The sequence below is a fragment of the Gymnoscopelus braueri genome (assembly GCF_963280865.1).
Source record: "Gymnoscopelus braueri genome assembly, chromosome: 24".
Lineage (NCBI taxonomy): Eukaryota > Metazoa > Chordata > Actinopteri > Myctophiformes > Myctophidae > Gymnoscopelus > Gymnoscopelus braueri.
Genome location: NC_137626.1, coordinates 7893428 through 7916246, shown reverse-complemented (window position 1 = coordinate 7916246; position 22819 = coordinate 7893428). Strand labels below are relative to the sequence as shown.

The 22819-nt window shown below is 44.0% G+C and overlaps 1 protein-coding gene and 1 long non-coding RNA gene across 3 annotated transcripts in view; both read left to right on the top strand.

The window, feature by feature from the left end:
• LOC308080258 (NACHT, LRR and PYD domains-containing protein 3-like) overlaps window positions 1-22819 on the top strand; it is a 48377-nt gene that overhangs the window by 23265 nt on the left and 2293 nt on the right. For both annotated transcript variants that reach the window (XM_080422035.1, XM_080422036.1), the window contains 3 exons: window positions 5277-5450; window positions 12197-12343; window positions 12527-12573. In XM_080422035.1, coding sequence (XP_080278161.1) covers window positions 5277-5450; window positions 12197-12343; window positions 12527-12573 — 368 coding nt within the window. The remainder of the gene's footprint in view (window positions 1-5276; window positions 5451-12196; window positions 12344-12526; window positions 12574-22819) is intronic.
• Window positions 8953-10271, top strand: LOC308080284. The gene is made up of 3 exons (XR_013932686.1): window positions 8953-9324; window positions 9519-9636; window positions 9743-10271. It is a non-coding gene; the product is annotated as an uncharacterized lncRNA (long non-coding RNA).

Genomic DNA, 22819 nt, shown 5'->3' with positions numbered 1-22819 from the left:
AATACTTTCAAAGGGGTGGTGCGGTTTTTGGCACGTGATTCCCGTTACAACCAATGGGGTCGCCTCTATTTCCACCATTTCCTGCAACAACAACCATAGCAACGGTAACGTCTGAAGAAAATAAGTCAAAACAAAGAAAATATCCTTCAAAAGCACGGCAAAAGGACTCGAAACGATGCTTGCTATATGAATCTTATGTCTGTCCAGAAAGAAGAGGTTCAGGAATGTACACGGACAAGATGGGATACATGTACAACAAGCCGTGGATACGCGACGGTCGTCTGTCCCGACCGAACTTCAACCAGGTGTTTGCACTTTTCCATTTACGGCCCGTACATCTACATAAACGTTCAGATTTCAAATATAAAGTGCTTACCGCATGGCCATTGATGTTAAAATTCTGTATGGTGACGCAGAAATACCCGTATATTCCGTATTGTTCAATAAAGAGTATTCTTAACCGATCGGTGGCCATTTTCTCACAGATTTATAATGTATCAGAGTGCAATACACCTCCCATCCGATAGGGTCGCGTGGTTGAAAGGATATGGTGAAAATGGCTACCGATCGGATTAACAGGCTTTTTATTGAACAATACGGAAGATACAGGTACTTCTCTGGGCCCGTACATAATTGTAACATCCATGGCCATTGGTAAGCATTTTAAATCTGAAATATGAACGTTTATGTAGATGTACGGGCCGTTAATGGAGAAAGTGCAAACACCTGGTTGAATGTTTCAAGGCAACTACAGAACGTGCGTCAACGTTACTTATATAAACGTCAACATTGTGTGGATATGGTTTCTTACAAGCCTCCTGAGGACGCTGGGTTTCATGCAACATTCTACCAGCGTGTTACTGACAAAAATACATTAATGTGATTAATGTGAGAGGAAAACGGCAGAAGGATCAACTCTCTCAAACAGAAACGTCAGCAGGTGAGCCACACACACACACACACACACACACACACAGGGGGGGGGGGGGGCTCACATTTTAACATGAGACTGAAATAATGTATTGTGTTATCAGATAAAAGCATTGAAAACAGCAGATCTACAAGCTCACAACACATCACAACGCGTTGTGAGCTTGTAGATCTGCTATTTTCAATAGATTTATTTGGGGGGAGACGTATTTTAACATGAGACTGAAATCATTTTTTATGTTATCACATGAAAAAAATCTATTGAAAATAGCATATCTACAAGCTCACAACACGTCACGTTGTGAAAGTAAAACTACCTCAAAATTCTACTTGAGTACAGTAGCCTACTTGAGTAAATGTACTTAGTTACTTTACACCACTGAAAGTACAGGTACTAAAAAAAACGTACAGTACTCAAGTGAATGTCCACCACTGCATCTCACCAGTGCTGATAAAGCCCATAAGCTAATTGGCAATATGGCCAAGTAAGAGATTGTAAACAAAACATGCATGTCAATATTGGACTGTCAAATATTGATTTGTCATTTTATGATTGTATGGGTGCTATTACTGTATTTTAAACATTCGTGTGTCATTTCATCCAGGGTTCCATCTCTGTGATAACTCAGACATCTTTACATCGTTAACAGCTAATACACCAGATGTTGTGATTGATAAAGAGTCCAGGGAAGTGTCTGTATTAGATAGCCTGCACCTTTGACTCTAGCCTAGAGGAAGCCTTTATGACAAAGGTCATTAAATACCAACCACTCCTACATACCATCTCAGAGCTGGGCTATTAGGTGCAGACTATTTGTTTTTATATTTGGCAGCCTATAGGACATACCCACATACTGGCTGTTAGAGGGTTTCAACAACTTTGGATGCCCAAAAAGGAGGCAAAAAGGTTGGCAAAGTATTGTGCTGTAATTGGCAGCCGCCATATATGGCGGAGACGGTGTTACTTATACCCATAGAGTACTGAGTGACATGTTTATTGTATCGTGAAGACATATGCCAGGATTATGTGAATGTAACCTTACTGCACCTATAATATTTGTGTCCCTGTATGTTTCTCCTTTATGTGAACAAAAATAAATGGTTAAAATGTGTGTGTGTGTGTGTGTGTGTGTGTGTGTGTGTGTGTGTGTGTGTGTGTGTGTGTGTGTGTGTGTGTGTGTGTGTGTGTGTGTGTGTGTGTGTGTGTGTGTGTGGAAATGAACCACCCTTCGCTGACCGCTACAAGATCTTCTGTGAGAGTCATCCGCCATGGCTTACAGTTGACCAAGAGGTGCTGAAAATAAACCAGCTACGAAGGATGTTCGTAAACACAGTGAAGAAGCATGAGGATATTGATGCTTCAAACTACAGGTAACTCAAATACCATGTGTGTCTTTGACAGTTCTGGGAAACAAAACAAAAACCTTTATGCTGAAAAGTATATTATAGATGTATTCCCTCACAAAAATGTCTATGAGAGTATATTTAAACTAAATTGGCTATCATTGTTAATACATCTTTATTTATACACTTGTGCTCATCTTTCCCTAACATTTTATGTTGCAGGCAGGATAAATTGAAGTGGAGGTTGACCCCTGATTTCCCCCAGCTGGTTTTTCACTGCCCTACCAAGTGCAACATCTCTGAACATGTCCTTCCTAGGTATTTTAGGAAAAAGGTTTGGTGATGCAGGGCTGCAAGACACTCATTGAGTCAAGTTGGTGCCCCAAATCCATCAATGGTGTGATCAGTGGTCATCCACAGGAGATGCAGTCTGCACTTTCATATTTTGTCATATTTGTATACTATTGTTGCACTGTCAACCAACATTTCTCTGTTCATACCTGTGAGTGACACAGAAGGCCTGATATGGGGGGTGGGTGGGAGGGTTGATGTACAAATGACACATGCTGTGACACACTGTGGTATTTTAATAAATATTTCATACCATATGTTGTAATAATTTGGAGCTTTAGTGTATTTATTTTACTCTAGTCCATTTTTGGCATTATTCCAATCTAGGGGGCTGATTTTCAGCCATTTTGGGCCAAGGAGTGCTGCTTTTTTTCTCCTACCTTTCAGTACACAGTAGGTTGTGACATTTTCTATGTATGAAATATAACCTTTTAGCTAAATGTACTATGTGTATGTTTCTTTGTGCTGGGCACCAATCACTTCAGTAGAAGCGTTTTCTTTCTACATTTCATGATCAAAATTCAAACATGAGTACACTAAGGCACCAATACTTGTTTCAGATGTTAGGTATACGTATTTATAACATTTGAGAAAGATTTTGTGTTGCCAAAACTAATTTTCAATATTTTACAAGCAAAAATAGCAGCACAAGATTTTCGTTTTTTGGTTATTCACTTTAATATACATTTCTGGCTTGTGAAAAAATACTGCAGGATTTTGTGCGGAGGTATTTTAACCCAAAGTCCACAAGGGTATTGTCTATGCAAAAATGCATTGAAAAAGTAGACCCAAGACGTGGGAACGAAATTCATTTTCTAGGCACTTTTTGGAGGGTCACAACACGGCCTACAAGGAGCTTATCCTAATTACTTTTCGTGTGTGTGTGTGTGTGTGTGTGTGTGTGTGTGTGTGTGTGTGTGTGTGTGTGTGTGTGTGTGTGTGTGTGTGTGTGTGTGTGTGTGTGTGTGTGTGTGTGTGTGTGTGTGTGTGTGTTGGGGGGGGGGCAAAAACAATAGCTACAGTACATAATATAAAATAATGAAGGTTTTATAAAGTTGGACCATTGATTCACTGAATATTGTCTCCAACAGCCATATTAAAATGTCCCTTTTTGTAGATTTACTGTAATTTTTGCTTCTCTGTGGAGTGTAAACATCACCTTGAACATGTGGAGTGTAAGCATGAGAGTTTGAGGAGGAAACAGAAATCTGGTGATTTTAAGAATCACCAGATCTCTTCTTCAACTAGCTCAGCTTGTATTAAACTAGAACATTGCACTAGCACATACCTCCACCCAGGGTTTGATTTGTTTAAAAGGAATCAGAGGGGCGGATATTTTCTTAACCCCTTAAGCCCTATATACTTGATATTATGATATTAAAAGCATGGGTTCCCCCCATCCCCCCCAGAAAATGTAACCCTGCCTCCACCAGCACAATGCAAATATCAAGATATGATTTGACCGATTATGTAAGTCTGACTTTGATTGTGACATTGGCCGTTCAGCCATTTGACCCTAACTTTAATCATCTTGTCATGGCAGCCTACTGAATTTTAATATAAAAAGGAGTAAAGACATGCACATCCACTCCCGAAGTTGGGCAGGTGCTGAACGAAAAAATATGAAAACCAAAAGAGAACGCTCACACACTGTGGGCTCTAGTTATAGAATTATTTATTGCACCTGAGTGCTGCTGTGACATTTGGGGCTTTTGCCCTTCCACAGACTGAAGCCTACTGAATTTTACCACTAAGTTCCATGAAATCCTGGCCTTTTGTTCATGACTTATTTTACAGACAGACAGACAGACAGACATACAAACAAATGAACAGAATGGGAGATAACCATAACCCCCATTCAACTGGTTTTATTATTACCCTCAGAAGTAAAGATACAAATCATACAAATACTAACTGAAACGTTTTTAAAGTTACATTTAAAGTTAGATGCATGAAGGTTTTTTGTTTAAAATAATACTAATATACTGGACTTTTGGTCTTCCTTTAAGACTTTGAATCTGACATGACACTGACATGCACTTTATTGAATGCACTACATGTGATTTCTGACCTATTTATATATATGACAGAATACTGATCTTAACATGGTGCTATTTTCAGGCTTTTTGTGCTATTTTTATTTTCCATTTTTTACTTGTAATCTTTTACCACTTGAAAAAAGCCTGAATTTCTTTTAAATAATACTTAAAGGAGAAATCCGGACATTTTAAGTGTTATCTTTGATGTGTCGTTACTCACCTACCGACGTAAAAAGCGGTCATGAGACTCCACAATGAGTAGTAGTAGAGAAAAAAATAACTTTGCATCGGTTATTATAGACGAATTTCCCTAAGCCACGCGCTCCCATTATGCCAACGGAGGGGGTTGAAAAAATGACGACAGGGGAATCTCTGGAAATAAACAACGCCACTTTTTACGTCGGTAGGTGAGTAACGACACATCAAAGATAACACTTAAAATGTCCGGATTTCTCCTTTAACTTTACTTAACTTTTAACTTTGTCTAATAACTTTTACCTTATAATACAATAAAGTGGATTGATTGATTGGATATGTTTAATGTATAATGTGATGTTACTTTAACAGAAACATAAAATACAAACAATGATGTAATCACTACTGTTTCTTCAGGCTGAGTGGCTGTAACCTGTCAGAGAGATGTTGTGAGGAGTTATCATCAGTTCTCAGCTCCAGCTCCTCTAATTTGAATGAAATGGATCTAAGCAATAATGATCTACTCGATTCAGGCGTGAAGGAGCTCTGCGTTGGTCTGGGGAGTCCACACTGTACACTGGAGACCCTCAGGTCAGTATTCATGAACCTGTTCAACAGATGACAATTCTGGAGTAATTACACATGGAGCTTATCCTAATTACTTTTCTGTTTTGGTCTGTGTGTGTGTTGGGGGGCACAGACAATAGTATAATATCTGTCAAGCTGTCGAATGCAAAGACAACTTGTTAAGTTTCACACGTTTGGACCATTGATTCATTGAACTAGAAAAAAAGTTTGTCCCCTTCCTATGTGAAAGCCCCCCTGTACTACAGACACTACCAGGCCTCCTCCCAGCTGTCCCCATCAGCTTTGACTGTAATTTGTATTGATCATGTATTTGTATACATGTAGGCAGCAATGTAGGTTTAATTCTGAAAAGGAAAAAGTCATTAGAGAATGTGTTGTGAATCCAGGCTGGTGTTTTCATTTAATAAGGAAAACAAATTATGTGTGCATGCACATGTAACATTGGTTTGAATGAATGAGTTATAGGCTAGATAGAGGAGAATAAACAAAGTTGTGAGTTATTCCCTCTTCATTTCCCACAATAAAAATGTTCAATGGTTGGGAAGAAGTTGGGAATAAATTAGTCCAATATTGGAAAATGATTGTGCTCAGTAACCTTGTCTACATGATATTAAATGGCAAATGGTACACACATTTGGGACAACAGAGAACTTGTCTGGATCACTTGCAGAGTGATTTTATGAATGAGATAAACACTGACAGACAATCAAAACCATTAGAAGAACATGTGGGATGTAATCAGTGTCACCCTCAGTGAGTTGTATTTGATAGCTGTCATTACATCAGGTATAGCCTACAACTAATAAACATGATTCTATATGTAACCAAATGTGGTGCAACAGGCCGCCTACTGGCCAAGATGTGGGGCAAAAAAAACAATAAAAAATTATATGTAACAACGTGTTTACAAAATACATTAACGGTGCGTAAAGCAGCAATCCCAATGACCACTGAGCAATATTTGTGCAAAGTGTGGACCAGTTGGAGCAGTGGTGTGCTGTGAGACCCTCCATAACACTGACTTGGCACTGCATGGGTGTCTCTGTGGGTTCTAATAGAAATATATTGTCTCCAATAGATCCATATTAAAATATCACTTTTTTGTAGATAGAAAATCAGGGAGCACTGCATGAAAAGAGGCATTAATGGGCAAATTCGGGCAATTGCAGTTGCTCAGTAAACCCGCAGTTTGCTGGTGTTTTTGTATGTCATTGGAAATTTACAGTTGAAAATGTTTACTGTGAAATTTGTCTATATACATTTGGAAATCAGTGATTTACCGTTCCTCTGCCAGACAAAGACCCAGCAGGAGACTGGCCATTTCCTTTGACATCCAAATTCACTCTTTGTTTAAAGAGGGGGTCTCTCTCTCCCTCTCCCTCTCCCTCTCCCCATTGCCAAAGCAAAAATGGAACAAAACTAAAATATAATTTTCAATATTTTTGTTAAGGGCTTAATTTGTTAATCTTTTTTTTTTGTATAATCTAAGTGAATAAGAACATTTCCCATATCTGTTCCAAAGAATACAATAGTAATGTAGATGTCGGGATGAGGGGTGATGAGGACAGGTTAACTCTTTGACTGCGGACGACGCGATAACGCGTCAAGTGCTACTTTGTCCAGTTGGCCGTCGACGCGTTCGACGCGCTGGACGCGCGTTCATTGTTTAATCTCTGATTGCGCTATGCTGCTTAATATTCAATGTTATTCTCGAGTTCCACTTACTTCACGGACATCTGCATCCGGTTTCATGACCTGGATTCCGTTTCCGGTTTTTGATTATTTTCCCCAGTCATTTTCGTCCAAAATAGGTAAATAAACGGTCTTTCACACGGCATAACGGACAAACGGACAGTTTCTCTTCTATAATCTATGGTCTGGGTGACGATCAGTCATCGCCGTCGTGTATCACATCGTAATTTTGGCGATCAAAACAATCTGGGACGACGTCACTTCCGTTTTCATGTTTTTCCCTGTCTAATCTATCAAGAAGGGTGAGAGAGACTCAACGACCTGATCAAGCAGTCATGTGCTGCTCTCTAGTGGCGGATTTGTGCTGGGTCTTTACATTATGTCCCCTTAAATTATTTTCATGAGAAAAATTCAAAATATAAAAATAAAAAAACACGCAAATTGCTGGCACTGGGGGAGTACTTTATGAAAATACTCTGGCAGTCAAAGAGTTAACAGGAAGAGGGTGTTTTATCAAGCAAGAGATTTTCAGGTTTAAAAAATTGGTGCAGAGTGTTGACTTTGGGTTCCTTCGCTGTGCTGGGTCCTCTTTTTTTTGGGTTCACTTAGTTTTGTCTTTAATGAACATGAAGATGTGTATTGCTGTTGGAATGTTGCCATATAAAGAGTCTCTCTCTCTCTCTCTCTCTCTCTCTCTCTCTCTCTCTCTCTCTCTCTCTCTCTCTCTCTCTCTCTCCCCCCAAATGAGCTTAATCAGCAATAAAACACAGGTTTGGCAGGTTTACGTTGCAAAAATGGAACAAAACAATATATATTTTTTTCAATATCTTTGTTAATCTATGTTTTTCAAATAATCTAAATCTAAAAAGTAATTTAACTCGTCTAAATCTTAACTATGGTCTTTTGAAAAAAATCACATTGCAATGCTTTGTATAATGTAGGGCTTAATTTGTTAATCTATGTTTTTTTATGTATACTCTTAATCTAAATCTAAGTATCTTAACTAAAGTTTTTAATTAATTACATTGTAGTAAAAAGTGCAATAGTTGCCTCTGAGATGTTATAAAGTATAACAACATTTCCCATTCCAGACAGCTTTGACCAAAGTTGCTAATTATCATGTGAATGCTGCAGTGTCTCTCTACAGCACAGCCATTCACAACCAATGACTTTCCTTCTCAGTTTGGCCAATCAGGTTATCACATTTTTGAAATCTTAACTGCCATCCACTGCAGCCAGATGAAAATCAGTTGACTTGACTAGCTGACTGACTCAACATACTTGAATTAAGGTAAGCTTCAAGCCTACATGACGTATTATACATTATATTGTATTGCACTAGTATCACAAGAGCATAATATTATATGCCATGGATTATTGTAGCAGGAAACCTGGAACACTTTATGTTGTAATTGTGAAATTTGTTTGTTTTTGCAAACTAACTGAATTTGCATTTATCAATTACATGTCTGCAGAGTTGTCAGATTAAGAAAAAATCCTCTGTTACATGTATTAAGTTTACAGTTTCCCCTTTGTTATCTTTGAGTTAATACATACATTTCCTTTGGGTTTTACTTAGTTTTTAGGCTACTTCAGAACTAAGGACTGAGAATTCCACTGATTCATGCATGCTGTGTGTGTCCACCCAAGGAGAGAAGGCCTTTATGCTTTTATAGTCCCAACTAACTTTGTGAATCATTCTGTTTGCAGGAGATTGTGAGCCGTTTACACAACTCTGAAAACAATGCACTGAGACTTGATTCACAAGAAAGGTAATGAATTGTTTGTTTGTATCACTGTGTAATTTACCCCAGCTAAATAATAACAATGCATAACATTTATATAGCGCTTTTCTTAGTACCCAAAGTCGCTTTACAACAAAACAAAACAAACAACTTTATCAGGAGAGAAATTCTTAAAAAGGCTAAAAAGAAAACATTAAGCTAAGACTAAGGGAGATTTGAATTAGGGGGAGGGGGAAGGTGGGGTTTGATATAGGCTTTGAACAGGACGGGGGTGGAGGTGTGAGTTCCAAATGAGGGTGGCTGCAGTCTGCACTCTGCAACTGGTGGCAGTGTGTCTGCTCTGGAATCAACTAACATGCTGCTTTTCTATTTTCAGTATCAATTCTCCACATAATCTTGCAGCATTGTTTTCCCTGACGTAGACCGTGTCGTTATAACGGGTAAGAAAATATATGCTACTTTTACTTAAGTAAAATATATAAGTACATCTTCCACCAGCGTAGACTTTTACAGGGGCCAGTTAAAATTGCAGTCACATGTAAGTTCTCTTTTAGAGCAGTGTAGATGTGGAATTGTGTTGTTTGTGTAGATAAACAACTAAATAGATCCTAATTGTATTTTCCTTGTATTTTAGCTGCTTGCAGGACTCACTTGAGTCTCTGAAAAGAAGCCATCGCCTGGACCAGCCAGAGAATAATGACCAGAAGAAAAAGATGAATGCCTCAATGAAGAGCCGACAGAGAAGATTGAGGGTAAGTTATATGGAACTGTTTGTAAGATGTTTTTTGTTTTACATTCTGTGTTCCTGTAATAATGGTAATTTAATACATAATTTAATTGCTATTCTATGTTTTACAGTTGATGACCACCAGGACTGCATGTCTGGAGACTGATGGAGAAAGGCCATGCTAAGAAGTTCAGAGGAGGGAGACAAGCCGGAGGTGCCAGAGGACAGAGTGGGCTCATCAGCTGACCAGGGGCCATGGCAGCAGCGAAGCCAGAGGGAAGGCTGGAGGAGCGTGCAGAGATGTGGAGGTCTGTGGTCCACTCCAGACATGGGCAGCCAGAGACCAGCCCATGGAGAAAGAATCCTCTCGTCGGGCAGCCAAAGACCAGCACATGGGGAGAGAGTCCGTGTGTCGAGAGCAGTGTCGAGAAGGAGCTGAGGAGACCAGGGTGGGGAGCCACCACTCCACAGAGCCCAGGCTGCTTTTATCGCCACACAATTATGACATTGAACAATGGGTGAGCACATCTGAGCAAATTGCACATAGGCCTACTGGATGTCAGCAGGACAGATGAGTGGGCAGTTTGCCTGGTTCCCCCGCTCACCAGCAGCACGTGCCTAATATTATTTTAATGGACATTGACTCTATGAACTAAAGTGAACGAGAACTACAACCAAGTGTGAAGATGTTTCCCAGAGCCTCTACCAAGCCCATGTTGATTGAGGAGCTTGGAGAGAGGGGGGGGGGGAGGTGCGAGTGTCCCCATGGTCTTGAGGAGAGGGGTAATATATGTGTATTTATATGCATTCCTCCTCCCATAGCCTGAGAGGGGGAAAGTGTGAGAGTGTCCTGTTCAAGTCCAGAAGATTGAAGAACTTGGAGAGGAGAGGACTGTTGTGACTGAGATTCTCCCATAGCCTGGCCAGCACCATGAGGATTGAAGAGCTTGGAGAGAGGAAATGTAACAGCTCTCTGTTCTGAGGTCCTCTGTTACTGAGGTTTTGCACAGTTGAATTTTGCACAATGATTTTAAGTATATATTGAATTATAATCATGAAGGGCAAGTGCAATGTGTAATGGGTATGAGTGTGATAAGAGAGCAATATGTTTGAGTAGTGCAATATAGGGAATGCTGGGTGATTATTGAAAGCTTAACATGTCCCTGTAAGTTGTGCCTGTGGCCAGAGTAATTGGGCTGGACCAAGTTAGAAGGGCAGAGGGTGGTAGGATGAGAGCTGGACACCACCATGTCACCTGTGTGGCGAGCTTCCTGTGTTCATGTATTGTTTGTATTGTCGGTGAACAATCAAAATAAATACACCTTTTTGGTTGTACCCTATCAAGGCCTCTGTACTAACTCCAACCGCAAGTCGGGCATTCTCACAGCACTGCACTCAGTACCACACTATGAGCTTGTAGATCTGCTATTTTTGAATAGCCAAAGTATACTGTATACTGTTTTTTTATTTATCAATAAACACAATTTACCTGACTGAGATTGTTGCCTATTTGTTTTCAGAATCATGTATGTATATATGTGTGTGTGTGTGTGTGTATATAACTAAATAAATAAATATATATATATATATATATATATATATATATATATATATATATATATATATATATATATAAATATATATATATATATATATATATATATATATATATATATATATATATATATATATATATATATATATATAAATAAATAAATAAATAAATATATATATATATATATATATATATATATATATAAATAAAATAAGGGGGGGCACCACCCCCCTAGATCCCTAGGAGGGGGGTCTCCTTGTGAGCCCCCATCCCCCCCCCCCCTCACAATGTGACCCCCAAAATAAGGGAGGGATGATTGCCCACCTAGTATAGGTCACAGCCAATCATAGGTGGCTTATTGCACATGCTCAGTAGCATTACTCTAGATAGGGAGGAGGGGGGAGATCTCCCCCCTCCCAAATTGTGGAAATCCAGGTTAGGGCTGAAGGTGTGATTTTCTGGCAGCAGCCCCAGCAGGGGGTCACGCATACTTAATTTGGTACGATACCAGTCTTTACTGACTCAGAAAACTTTGAGTTTTCCGAGTGGTTTAGCTCATGTAAATACAGGAATTTTCACTGAATTTACATCTAATTTTCATCTGTTTTCATAGCCGGAAACCTTGTTTTTTGCGCAGTGGAGATTGGAGTTAAATGAATGTAAAGTGTGTGTGTGTGTGTGTGTGTGTGTGTGTGTGTGTGTGTGTGGGATTGTCACATCACAGGTTTACAGGTGTAAAGAAGAGGGTGACAATTGTTTGTGCGAGATAGAGGTAGAATTAGAGCAGGAAAGAAAGAAAACAGTATAGAAACGGGTCAAAAATGTAATCAAAGAATATATATATATGTACATAATACTGTATAGATAGCATATAGTAGCAGGTATGTTTAGAACATTAGCATCACATCACATGCAGGTGTGTTCATGTCCTTTAGAATATTAACATCATTGTGTGTGTGTGTGTGTGTGTGTGTGTGTGTGGGTGTGGGTGTGTATGGGTGTGTATGTGTGTGTGTGTGTGGCACTATAGGTTGTCAGGCTGTCTGGTTACAGAGGAAGGTTGTTCTTATCTGGTCTCAGCTCTGAGATCCAACTCCCATCTCAAAGTGTTGGACTTAAACTACAATCACCTAGGAGACACTGATCAACTCTCTGCTCTACCACTGGAGGCTCTCAGGTATGGAGAGACCTGCTGCCACTCAAATGTGTTCTAGTAGGTTTAGAGTATAGAAATCATACTGTGATGATGTATAGCAATGTTTAATGTTTGATGGTGAACATTGTTATCAATCATTGTTTCTATTATCTAGTTACAGTTGTAGAATATACAGGCCTGACTTTGTCTCTCCTTCACCCTCAGTATCAAATATGGTGGAGAGAAGATGCTGAAACCAGGCGTGAGGAAGTGTAAGTGTGTATTCTGTTTTATTCATGAAATGACTGTAGGATTCTAGAATTATACACTAAGGTTGATATATTCATCAAGCTACTGAGTACCTACTTCTCAAAGCTTTCATCACTTCCTCTCTGAATGCAAACCCTCTGGCCTATAAGAGCACACAAAACAGAAGTACTTTAATTGATGGTAGCTTCTCTCTAATGAAACAAGTATTGATATAGGTTTAAATCAGGGGTGTCAAACTCATCTCAGGGCACAGGCCAGACTGAGTGAAATAGATATGCTATTTGTTATTTTTGAAAGGTTTTGCCTATAATGACATGACAACATAGTGACTCCTCCAGGTTGAAAGTGGTTAAAGGGATAAGTTTAGGTCATATTTGAATTTGCATAATGCTATTCAATATTTTGTTTATTTCTATTGGACATGCAGTTACACATTCATATTTTGTACATTTTTATTACATTCATTCTGCTCTCATTATTTAAACATTAAATCTGATCCTTTCTACTAGATACTTACTGAAATACTTATTTGGATTCGTAACTTTACTTGAGTACAGTTTTTGGCTACTCTACCCCCATCTGCTTATTAGGAAATGTAGTCAGTGGTGGAAAGTGCACTGACTCAAGTACTGTACTTGAGTAAAATCTTGAGGTACTTTATATTTCTACTCCACTACAGTATATCTCTTGCAAATATTTTACTTTTTACTTCCCTACTAGTATTTGACAGCTTTAGCAACTACTGTAGTTACTTTGTAGATTTAGGGAACGTTTGTTTTTTATTTAAGGGGGTTTTGTTTATTTCCTTGTGGTCGGACGGTTAAGTGTGGCACACAATATATCATAACTCTATGGGCACGCTGCGCAGGATGCATGATACCCGGTCTTGCACGTAATTCTGAAAGGACCATTTCACCCCTGGAAGAAGTTTTCGGTCTTTTAATGAATTTTAGGAGTCAAGAAACAAGATCCTGGGTTTTTTTTGGTGAATAATCTGTGTTTTTAGATATCTAGTAATCTTCGCATTCTTCGTGACGTTATTTGCGTCATGAGAGATATGTCTCATTCCTTTCCGCACTACATGTTGTCTTGACGCGTCTCAGTCAGACCAGCTCCAAACGACAGCCCCCGTAACACTTTGTTCAACCTTCTTTCGCCACTCGGCCACTCCCATTAGCTGCGGCCAGCGGGCAAACCCCCTTGCAGAGTGAGGCATTACTTTACCTGAGTTATCTTCTGATAGTTGTACTTGAATGTTGACATGAAATAATAATCCTGTGTAGTGTTTCATAAGCGCAAGCTTGAAAAAAAAATACAGCGTGGAGTGGCAGCGCTGGTAAACAAACACTGTCGCAAAGGCTAGGATCATAATACCAAGGATTCGACAGTGATGTCAATACTATGCGACACGGAAGTAGAACACCAGAAAGATACCAAGGATGTCCCAGTGATATGACATCACTAACGAATCCTTGGACATATATGTAACTAGATGAACGTGCGCGAGTACAGCCAGTGTTGCCAGATATTGTGAGAGAAATAAGCAGCCAGGTCTATGAAAACAAGCCCAAAAGAAGATAACTAGGCAAGAGCGCTTTACCTAGACATGGGATATTATATATTTGAAAATTGCCGATCTACAAGCTCACAACGCTTCGCGACCCATTGTGAGCTTGTAGATCTGCTATTTACAAAAAAATCTTGAGGGGGAAAAAGTGCAAAATGTGGATTTTTTTTTTTTTTTTCATTTACTTTTTATTGGATTTTTCAGAACATGAAAACAAACATACACAAAAAAAGAAAAGACTAGCACATTACTAACAAACAAACCGAACATACAAAACATACAAATACAAACATATAAGGGGAAAATGTGGAATATTTTTGACACATATTTGTTAGGGGCTCCCTGGCACAAATTATAATTTCAGATGGGGGTCTGTGGAAAAATACATGAACATGTTTGAGAACCACTGGTTTAAACAACAATCAAAACATTTGGAAACAAGCCCAAATATCAACTACATTTTAGAAAGAAGCCGCTTATAATAAGCAGACATGGCGACACTGGCATGCTGTTTGGATGTTATTGTTGGAGATCACACCCACATGGAACCTCCCCTGCCACAAGGCACCAAAGCATTATGGTCATTGTAGTAATGCAGCAGTCCAGTCAAACCCTAGTCAAACACACAGATTTCATTATTTTTCTGGCCATAGGGTGCAAATTTTAAATTGTGCTACTGTTATCTACTACAAATACTATTACCATTGAGTGATTGCAGTTTCTTCCAGGGGTGAAATGCTCCTTTAATGAAGGGATGTCTGCCATTCAAACTCTCTCTCTGTTATCTTCAAAGTCTGATTATTAATTCCTTGTGCCAGTTATCATCAGCCAATAATGTGTTGGAGCTACAGTAAATAATAAAGTCAACAGTCTTTCGGGAGGGAGGCTAAATGTTTTCTACTGCCGTGTGGATTACCATGTGTCCAGTAGGCTATCAACTACCATTTCAGATAAAAGCCTTTGTTCATAAACCAAAGTGATTGAAACTTACTTGGAGTTACAAAGTGATCGATCATTTCCCCCTGAAGCCTCTTGTTTTTATATTAGCCTAATAATTAGATTCTGTGGCAGCCAGCAACAGGCTATATGTAGGCTATATGAAGCATATATGTTGAATGAATCCAACAGGATAAAGCAGGCTAAATGAAGTGCTGCGGCAGCTGTCAGTCTGTCTAATCAGCACACCTCTCGTCCTCACATCAAAGATATTGCTCATTCCAAATTAATATGTTAAATCTAATCAATAACTGCTGAGTGGGGCAGTCACTTTGAAAAACAGAATGAGCACAACTGCTGTGAAAAGGTAGAATTGTTGTTCATGAATTATAGCCAATAATATTTAATGAAGATAAAAAGGCAGCTGCTGCTGTTCATTAAAATGTTGGGCTCTCACAGTTTGTCACATACTGTATTTCCCGGGCCGAACTGCATACAACAGATATACACAGGGACCCCTCCAGTGCTCATTTACCGGTGTTAATTTAACTCTGGGAGAGTAACCAAATGGACCCGTGACGCGTCCCTAGTGCTTTTGCACATACAGTTCCAGTTCTCGTCCCCCGCCCGCCAGCCACTCACGGCCCCGACACACATATTTAACACACACACATTTAACACACACACATTTAACTAAAAAGCGTTGCTGTCTCAGTTTGTTGAAGAGAGACACATTTTCATTAATTATAGAATTTCAGCTGATAAAGTAACTACATGTAAGAGATTGCACATAGCCTAGTCATACAGTAGCCTACAGTAGCCTACATGTGAACAACAAGCCACACCGGTGGACACACCGGTGACACCCGTTAGGGTCCATTTTGTGTCCTCTCTGGGTTTCAAAAACACCACCCGCTATTTACTTTTCAACATAATTCCTGCTATATTGTTTATGAGCAGCAAAATCAGTTCATATTCCTCTGCAATGTGCGTTGCCTTTCCTCGTGTTGCTGCTGGTTCCAGAAACCTTTCTCTCTCTCTCCCGCTATCTTGTTGTAATTTTGGTACCGTACGACCCACTGTGGTTACGACCTATCAAATCACTCTGGATTAAACCATTGCCTTTAACTAGGGGTGAAAGAACATGAAAGCAGCCTCTGCTTACCACCAAGGTGCGCTTTAAATCACAATGAAAGATAAACGTGGAGTTTATTTGTTTTTTGTGTTCTTGCCTACTCTGTTTGATGAGTGTGTGCTGTCATTCAGGCGGTACTAATGTATTTGATGTGTGGGCGCTGGCATGCAGGCGGTACTCTATTCGATGTGTGTGTGCTAGTGTTGAAGCGGTACTACTGTATTTGATGTGTACTTTTAAGTATTTTTACTTACTTTATTTACTTTAAAGTAATCAGCTGCAGCTGTGAGGCTGTGCTCAGACGAACACACAAACACACACGGTCAAGTCTGCGCAGTGCGCACGCACGCACGTGTGCAGTGCTGGCTTGTGTGTGTGTGTGTGTGTGTGTGTGTGTGTGTGTGTGTGTGTGTGTGTGTGTGTGTGTGTGTGTGTGCGCATGTGCATGTCTTTGAGTGGCGCATGTGTTGCACTGTGTCCTGCTGCAATCAGCTGCAGCTGTTGAGGCCGTGCTCGGACAGACAAACACACACAGTCAAGTGTAGAGCGGTTGCCACCGGCGCCACCGCTAATAAAAAACATAACCCCCCCCACTGCTCACATCACGTAGGTGCATATATATATACATATACAGTGACAACAAACAGAAAGGAGTGGTGACTATTCTATTCTATTCTACCTGTGTGTGTGTGTGTGTGTGTGTGTGTGTGTGTGTGTGTGTGTGTGTGTGTGTGTGTGTGTGTGTGTGTGTGTGTGTGTGTGTGTGTGTGTGTGTGTGAAAGAGAAAATGATCCTGTCTGTCTGTGTGTTTTACAAATTGTGGGACACTGATCAAGGCCAAGACACAGTGAGGCAGGGTACAAGCCCAATAAAGGGTATTTATTGAAGGCTGGGCTCAGAGAGCATTGTTTATGTTTTTCTTTTCCAAACTTTAAATCATATTCAACTCAAACATGTATCACAGGTTCTTCCCGGGGTCGGGGTTTCCATATACATTCCTAATCCATGCAATTCAGTAAGTTCCGCAGGTTGCCTATAAAGTAAAAGAGACATTCTTTTAGTTTCCAATTTCACTGTCAATGTTACATTGTAAAGGGAAAATAGTGGAGTTTCTCACTTACCGCCCGAGCACCTGTCCATTCACCAGGAGAGCCAGTGGAGAGTGAGAGAGAGCGTTTGTGTTTGTAGCTTGGGGTGCCACACCTAGCCAGTCATCACAGGTGCGCTGAGTTGGGGCTGATTCATGATGAGGAGAGGTAGGTACCGCCCCTCAATGACGTGGCCTAGGCTGTGGTGCTGTCTGTCAGGTCTCTCTCTGTCTCTCTCCCACTGTTTCTCCCTGGTGAGGTGCCTACCTGTCGGGCGGTTTCCTAGTGAAACTCCACATATCCCCCCCCTAAGCCCACCGCCTGGGCCGGGGGCTTCATTTTCCTCCTCTTCATACATCCGGGACAGTGCGTCCGCGTGCGGGATGTCCTTCCCGGGCCGGTGCTCCACTCTGAAATTATAGTCCTGCAGCTCTAGGAACCAGCGCGTCACCCTGGCATTCCGGTCCTTATTGGTCGCCATCCATTTTAGAGGTGCATGATCTGTAATGAGAGTGAAAGTGCGGCCCCAAAGATAATAGCGGAGGTGGTGTATGGCCCACTTCACCGCCAGACACTCTTTTTCCACTGTTGCATAGTTTTTCTCGTGGTCTAATAGTTTTCTGCTCACATACGTCACCGGGTGCTCCTCGCCATCAATGACCTGGGCGAGGACGGCGCCAAGTCCGGTGCCGGACGCGTCCGTGTGGAGGAGGAACGGCTGGCTGAAGTCGGGGGCCTTCAGCACCGGCTCCTCACAGAGTGCGCTCTTCAGCTGCTGAAACGCCAGCTCTGTTTCGGACGTCCAGGAGACGTGGTGTGGCAGCTTCTGTCGTGTTAGCTCATATAGTGGGGCTGCAACAGTAGAATAATTTTTAATAAACTTTTGATAATACGATATTAAGCCAAGGAATGACTTTACTTGTTTTTTTGTGACGGGACGGGGCCAGTCCCGGACGCGCTCCACTTTGCGCGTCTGTGGTTTCACGCAGCCCCTGCCAATCGTGTAGCCGAGGTAGTCGGTCTCCGTCAGGCCGAGGCGGCACTTCTTGGCGTTGGCGGTCAGCCCGGCGCGTCTGAGGGCGTCCAGTACCGCGTCCAGGTGCTGTAGGTGGCGAGCCCAGTCGCTGCTGTGGATGACGATGTCGTCCAGGTAGGCTGCTGCGTAGGCGCGATGGGGCCGCAGCACCCGGTCCATTAGCCGCTGGAACGTGGCCGGGGCCCCGTGCACCCCAAACGGCAGCACCGTGTACTGGTAGAGCCCCTCAGGCGTGGAGAAGGCTGTCTTCGCTTTGGCCCGGTCCGTCAGTGGCACCTGCCAATATCCCTTGGTCAGGTCGAGGGTGCTGACGAACCGGGCCGGGCCGAGGCGCTCGATGAGCTCGTCGACGCGGGGCATCGGGTAGGCGTCGAACGTGGATACCTCATTCAATTTCCGAAAGTCATTGCAGAATCTCAGTGAACCGTCCGGCTTGGGTACTATGACGATGGGACTGGACCAGGGGCTGTACGACTCCTCGATGACGCCGAGCTCCAACATCTTGGTCACTTCCTCTTTAATCGCCACCCGTCTGGCTTCGGGGATACGGTAGGGCCGTAGGCGCACCACTTTCCCCGCCGTGGTGTGTATGTCGTGACGTATGGCGTTCGTCCGCCCTGGTACGTCGGAGAAGACGTCACGGCTCCGTCCCAGCAGCTCCTTGAGGTCCTGGGTCTGTGCGGGGGAGAGGTCCTCTCCGAGGGGCGCCGGGGGCAGGCTCGGCGGGGCGGCTACGGCGAGCAGGGCGGGCAGGACCAGCGGCGGCGCGTCGTACCACTTCTTCAGGATGTTTACGTGATAGATTTGGTGACCCTTCCTCCGGCCGGGCTGGCACACTCTGTAGTCGACGGGCCCCATCTTCTCTGTCACTTCGTAGGGTCCCTGCCACTTTGCCAGGAATTTGCATTCACTGCTTGGGACGAGGACCAACACTTTCTCCCCCACCTGGAACTCGCGGAGCGTGGCGCCGCGGTTATACGTGCGCGCCTGGTCCCGCTGTGCCTGCTCCATATGCTCCCGGACTAACGGCCAGATCGCCTTGGCCCGGGCCTGGAGGCGCTTGATGTGGTCCACAACGCTGCGGTGGGGAGAGGGTTGGCTCTCCCAGGTCTCCTTGGCGATGTCCAACAGTCCACGGGGTCTCCGGCCATACACAAGTTCGAACGGCGAGAACCCCGTGGACGCCTGCGGCACCTCCCTGATGGAAAATAATACAAATGGGATCAACTGGTCCCAGTCTTTCCCGTCGACGTCAGTTCGTTTTTTTAACATTTTTTTAAGTGTCTGGTTGAATCTCTCCACGAGACCATCCGTTTGTGGGTGATAGACAGAGGTGCGTATACGTTTCACTTTCAGCCATTTGTACAGTAGTGTCATTACTCTAGACATGAAACATGTGCCTTGGTCAGTGAGGACCTCTTCGGCTATTCCCACCCGGCTAAACATCATCATTAGTTCGTGGGCCACTGCTTTGGCCGAGGCAGTCCGCAGGGGAATAGCCTCTGGATACCGAGTAGCATAGTCAAGTATTACCAGAATGTAGCGGTGGCCCCGGCCAGACTTCGGGAGTGGTCCCACGATGTCCATGGCGAGCCGTGAGAACGGTGTGTTGATGATGGGCAGCGGGACCAGTGGGTTATGAAACGTGGGTCGGGGGGCAGTTTTCTGACACTCCGGGCAGCCCTTGCAAAACTCTTCTACTGCTCGTTTAACACCGGGCCAGTAGAAGCGGGCCAGAATGCGCTTGTATGTCTTTTTTACTCCCAGGTGGGCCCCCAACTGGTGCGTGTGTGCTAGGTACAGGACTCGTGACACATGAGTTTTAGGTACAAGCAACTGTTCTATCGTTTCCCCCCCCTTGTCTATCACCCCTCTATACAACAGTCCATTATTTACAAGAAAGTACGGGGGATTCAGCGTACTCACCCCGTCACATTTCTTCCCGTCGATGGCGGCCACGTTCTGGCGCGCCATGTCCAACGTGGGATCGACCCACTGTGCGGTGGCGAATTCCCCCCCCCTCGGGGCTTCGGACATCTCAGGTCTGGGGAACTCGGAGAACGGATCACTCGCCGCAGTTGAGGCGTCGCGGCCTGGCGGAGACTGGACCTCCTCCTCTGCTGCACTCGCCTCCTCTTCCTCCGCCGCTGCGGTGTGTGGGGCCTCTTCTGGAGAGGTGCCACTCTCGGAGCCGGGAGAGGTGGGGCGAAACGCCGGGCAGGCGTGTAGTGGAGCTGGGGGTCCGCTGTGCGCAGCGCGGCGGCGCCGGCGACGTGGCGGTTTCTTCTGTAGGCCCGGTTTCCAATATCGGTCGAAGAGAACGCAGTCCACTCCGATCAGCAGTGGCACGGGCAGGTTTGGCACCACTCCGGCTGGTACCACGGCGTCACCCCGTGGAGTCTGGACCCGGAGCTGCGTCACCGGATAATGGCGGACATCGCCGTGCACGCAGGATACTGGCACCGTGGTGGTGGTGAGCGCGCCCGCCAGGTCGGCGCGGACCAGCGTGACAGCGCTCCCCGAGTCCAAGAGCGCATGGGCGTCGGCACCGTCTATCTTCACCGGCAGGCGAGCGTGGCGGCGAGGTGTCGTCCCGGTGTGCAGGCACGGTCGGGCTGCGTCAGAGCTGGCAGCGGTCCCCATCGAGGCGTCGCGGTCTCGGTCGGGGCAGGACCAGGAGATATGGTCGGCCTGGCCACACACATAGCAGCGCCGCTGCTGTGCGCCCCGACCGGGGCCCTCTGCGACGGCCGCGTCAGTGCGGTTGGAGGACGGGTTCGGCTGCTGGGTCCTTCGCCGGTCACGGCCGGGTTTCTCCTCGGCCGGTGCTTTTGGTGCGTCGGCCCGGGTGGACTTCATCATCTCCACGCTGACTTGGTGATTTTCTAAGAGGGCTACTAGTGCTTCCAGGGAGCTCGGGCTCACCTGTGAGGCGTATCTGCGGGCGTCGGGCGGCAAGGAACGTATGCATCTATCTATTACGATTCTGTCAATCATGGGGGGCTCTCCTCCGCTCGTCAGCCAGCTGTGCGTCATGCGTAATAGGTTGGCTACTTGGGGCCGAGGTGGCTGGGCCGCCTGGTAGGACAGGTGGTGGAACCGCTGCGCTCTGGCGGGCAGGCTGTAGCCCTGGCTGGCCAATATCGCTTCCTTCAGCTTACAATAGTCTCTAGCCTCTGCCAAGGTTAGGTCCCGACAGACCCGCTGCGCTTCACCTGTGAGAAACGGTGCCAAGAGCGAGCCCCATTCTGCCGTCGGCCATCTCTCTCTGGCCGCGGTGCGCTCAAACACCTCCAAGTATGCTTCTATATCATCGTCAGGTGATAATTTAGTGAGCACCTCCCGTGGTGCGCGAGTAACCGAAACATCTCGTGAGATCCTATCAATCAATTTTTGTACCGCTGTCTGCAAGTCAGTTTGGCTTTTCAGTAGCGCCGTCAAAGCGGACGCGTGCTCCATGCTGTGGGTTCTTGACGTAGATCAGTGTACCTGTATTCTCCACCATTTGTGGGACACTGATCAAGGCCAAGACACAGTGAGGCAGGGTACAAGCCCAATAAAGGGTATTTATTGAAGGCTGGGCTCAGAGAGCATTGTTTATGTTTTTCTTTTCCAAACTTTAAATCATATTCAACTCAAACATGTATCACAGGTTCTTCCCGGGGTCGGGGTTTCCATATACATTCCTAATCCATGCAATTCAGTAAGTTCCGCAGGTTGCCTATAAAGTAAAAGAGACATTCTTTTAGTTTCCAATTTCACTGTCAATGTTACATTGTAAAGGGAAAATAGTGGAGTTTCTCACTTACCGCCCGAGCACCTGTCCATTCACCAGGAGAGCCAGTGGAGAGTGAGAGAGAGCGTTTGTGTTTGTAGCTTGGGGTGCCACACCTAGCCAGTCATCACAGGTGCGCTGAGTTGGGGCTGATTCATGATGAGGAGAGGTAGGTACCGCCCCTCAATGACGTGGCCTAGGCTGTGGTGCTGTCTGTCAGGTCTCTCTCTGTCTCTCTCCCACTGTTTCTCCCTGGTGAGGTGCCTACCTGTCGGGCGGTTTCCTAGTGAAACTCCACAAAATATTGAACCAATGAAAAGTATTTTAAAATAAATTGTGACTAAATAGCAGATCTACAAGCTCACAACACTATGCCCAGCGACGCGTTGTGAGCTTGTAGATCTGCTATTTTTGCCCGACAGCATTTATTTAGGCTGTGTCATTATACTTGTGTGTGTGTGTGTGGGGGGGGGGGGGGGGGGGGGGGACTACTGACTTACACAGTGCCCCCCCCCCCCCCAACACGCACACGCACGCGCACACACACACACACACATACACTTTTACCGTAAGGCTGAAGCCCAAAGATATCAGATCTAAGTGCTGGTAGCCTGACACGTTGGCAGCTTGTAGATCTGCTATTTTTCGGTGCAAAACACAAGCATACTACTAAGTATAAATCAGACATAACTCTGTCTCTAATCCTGAACC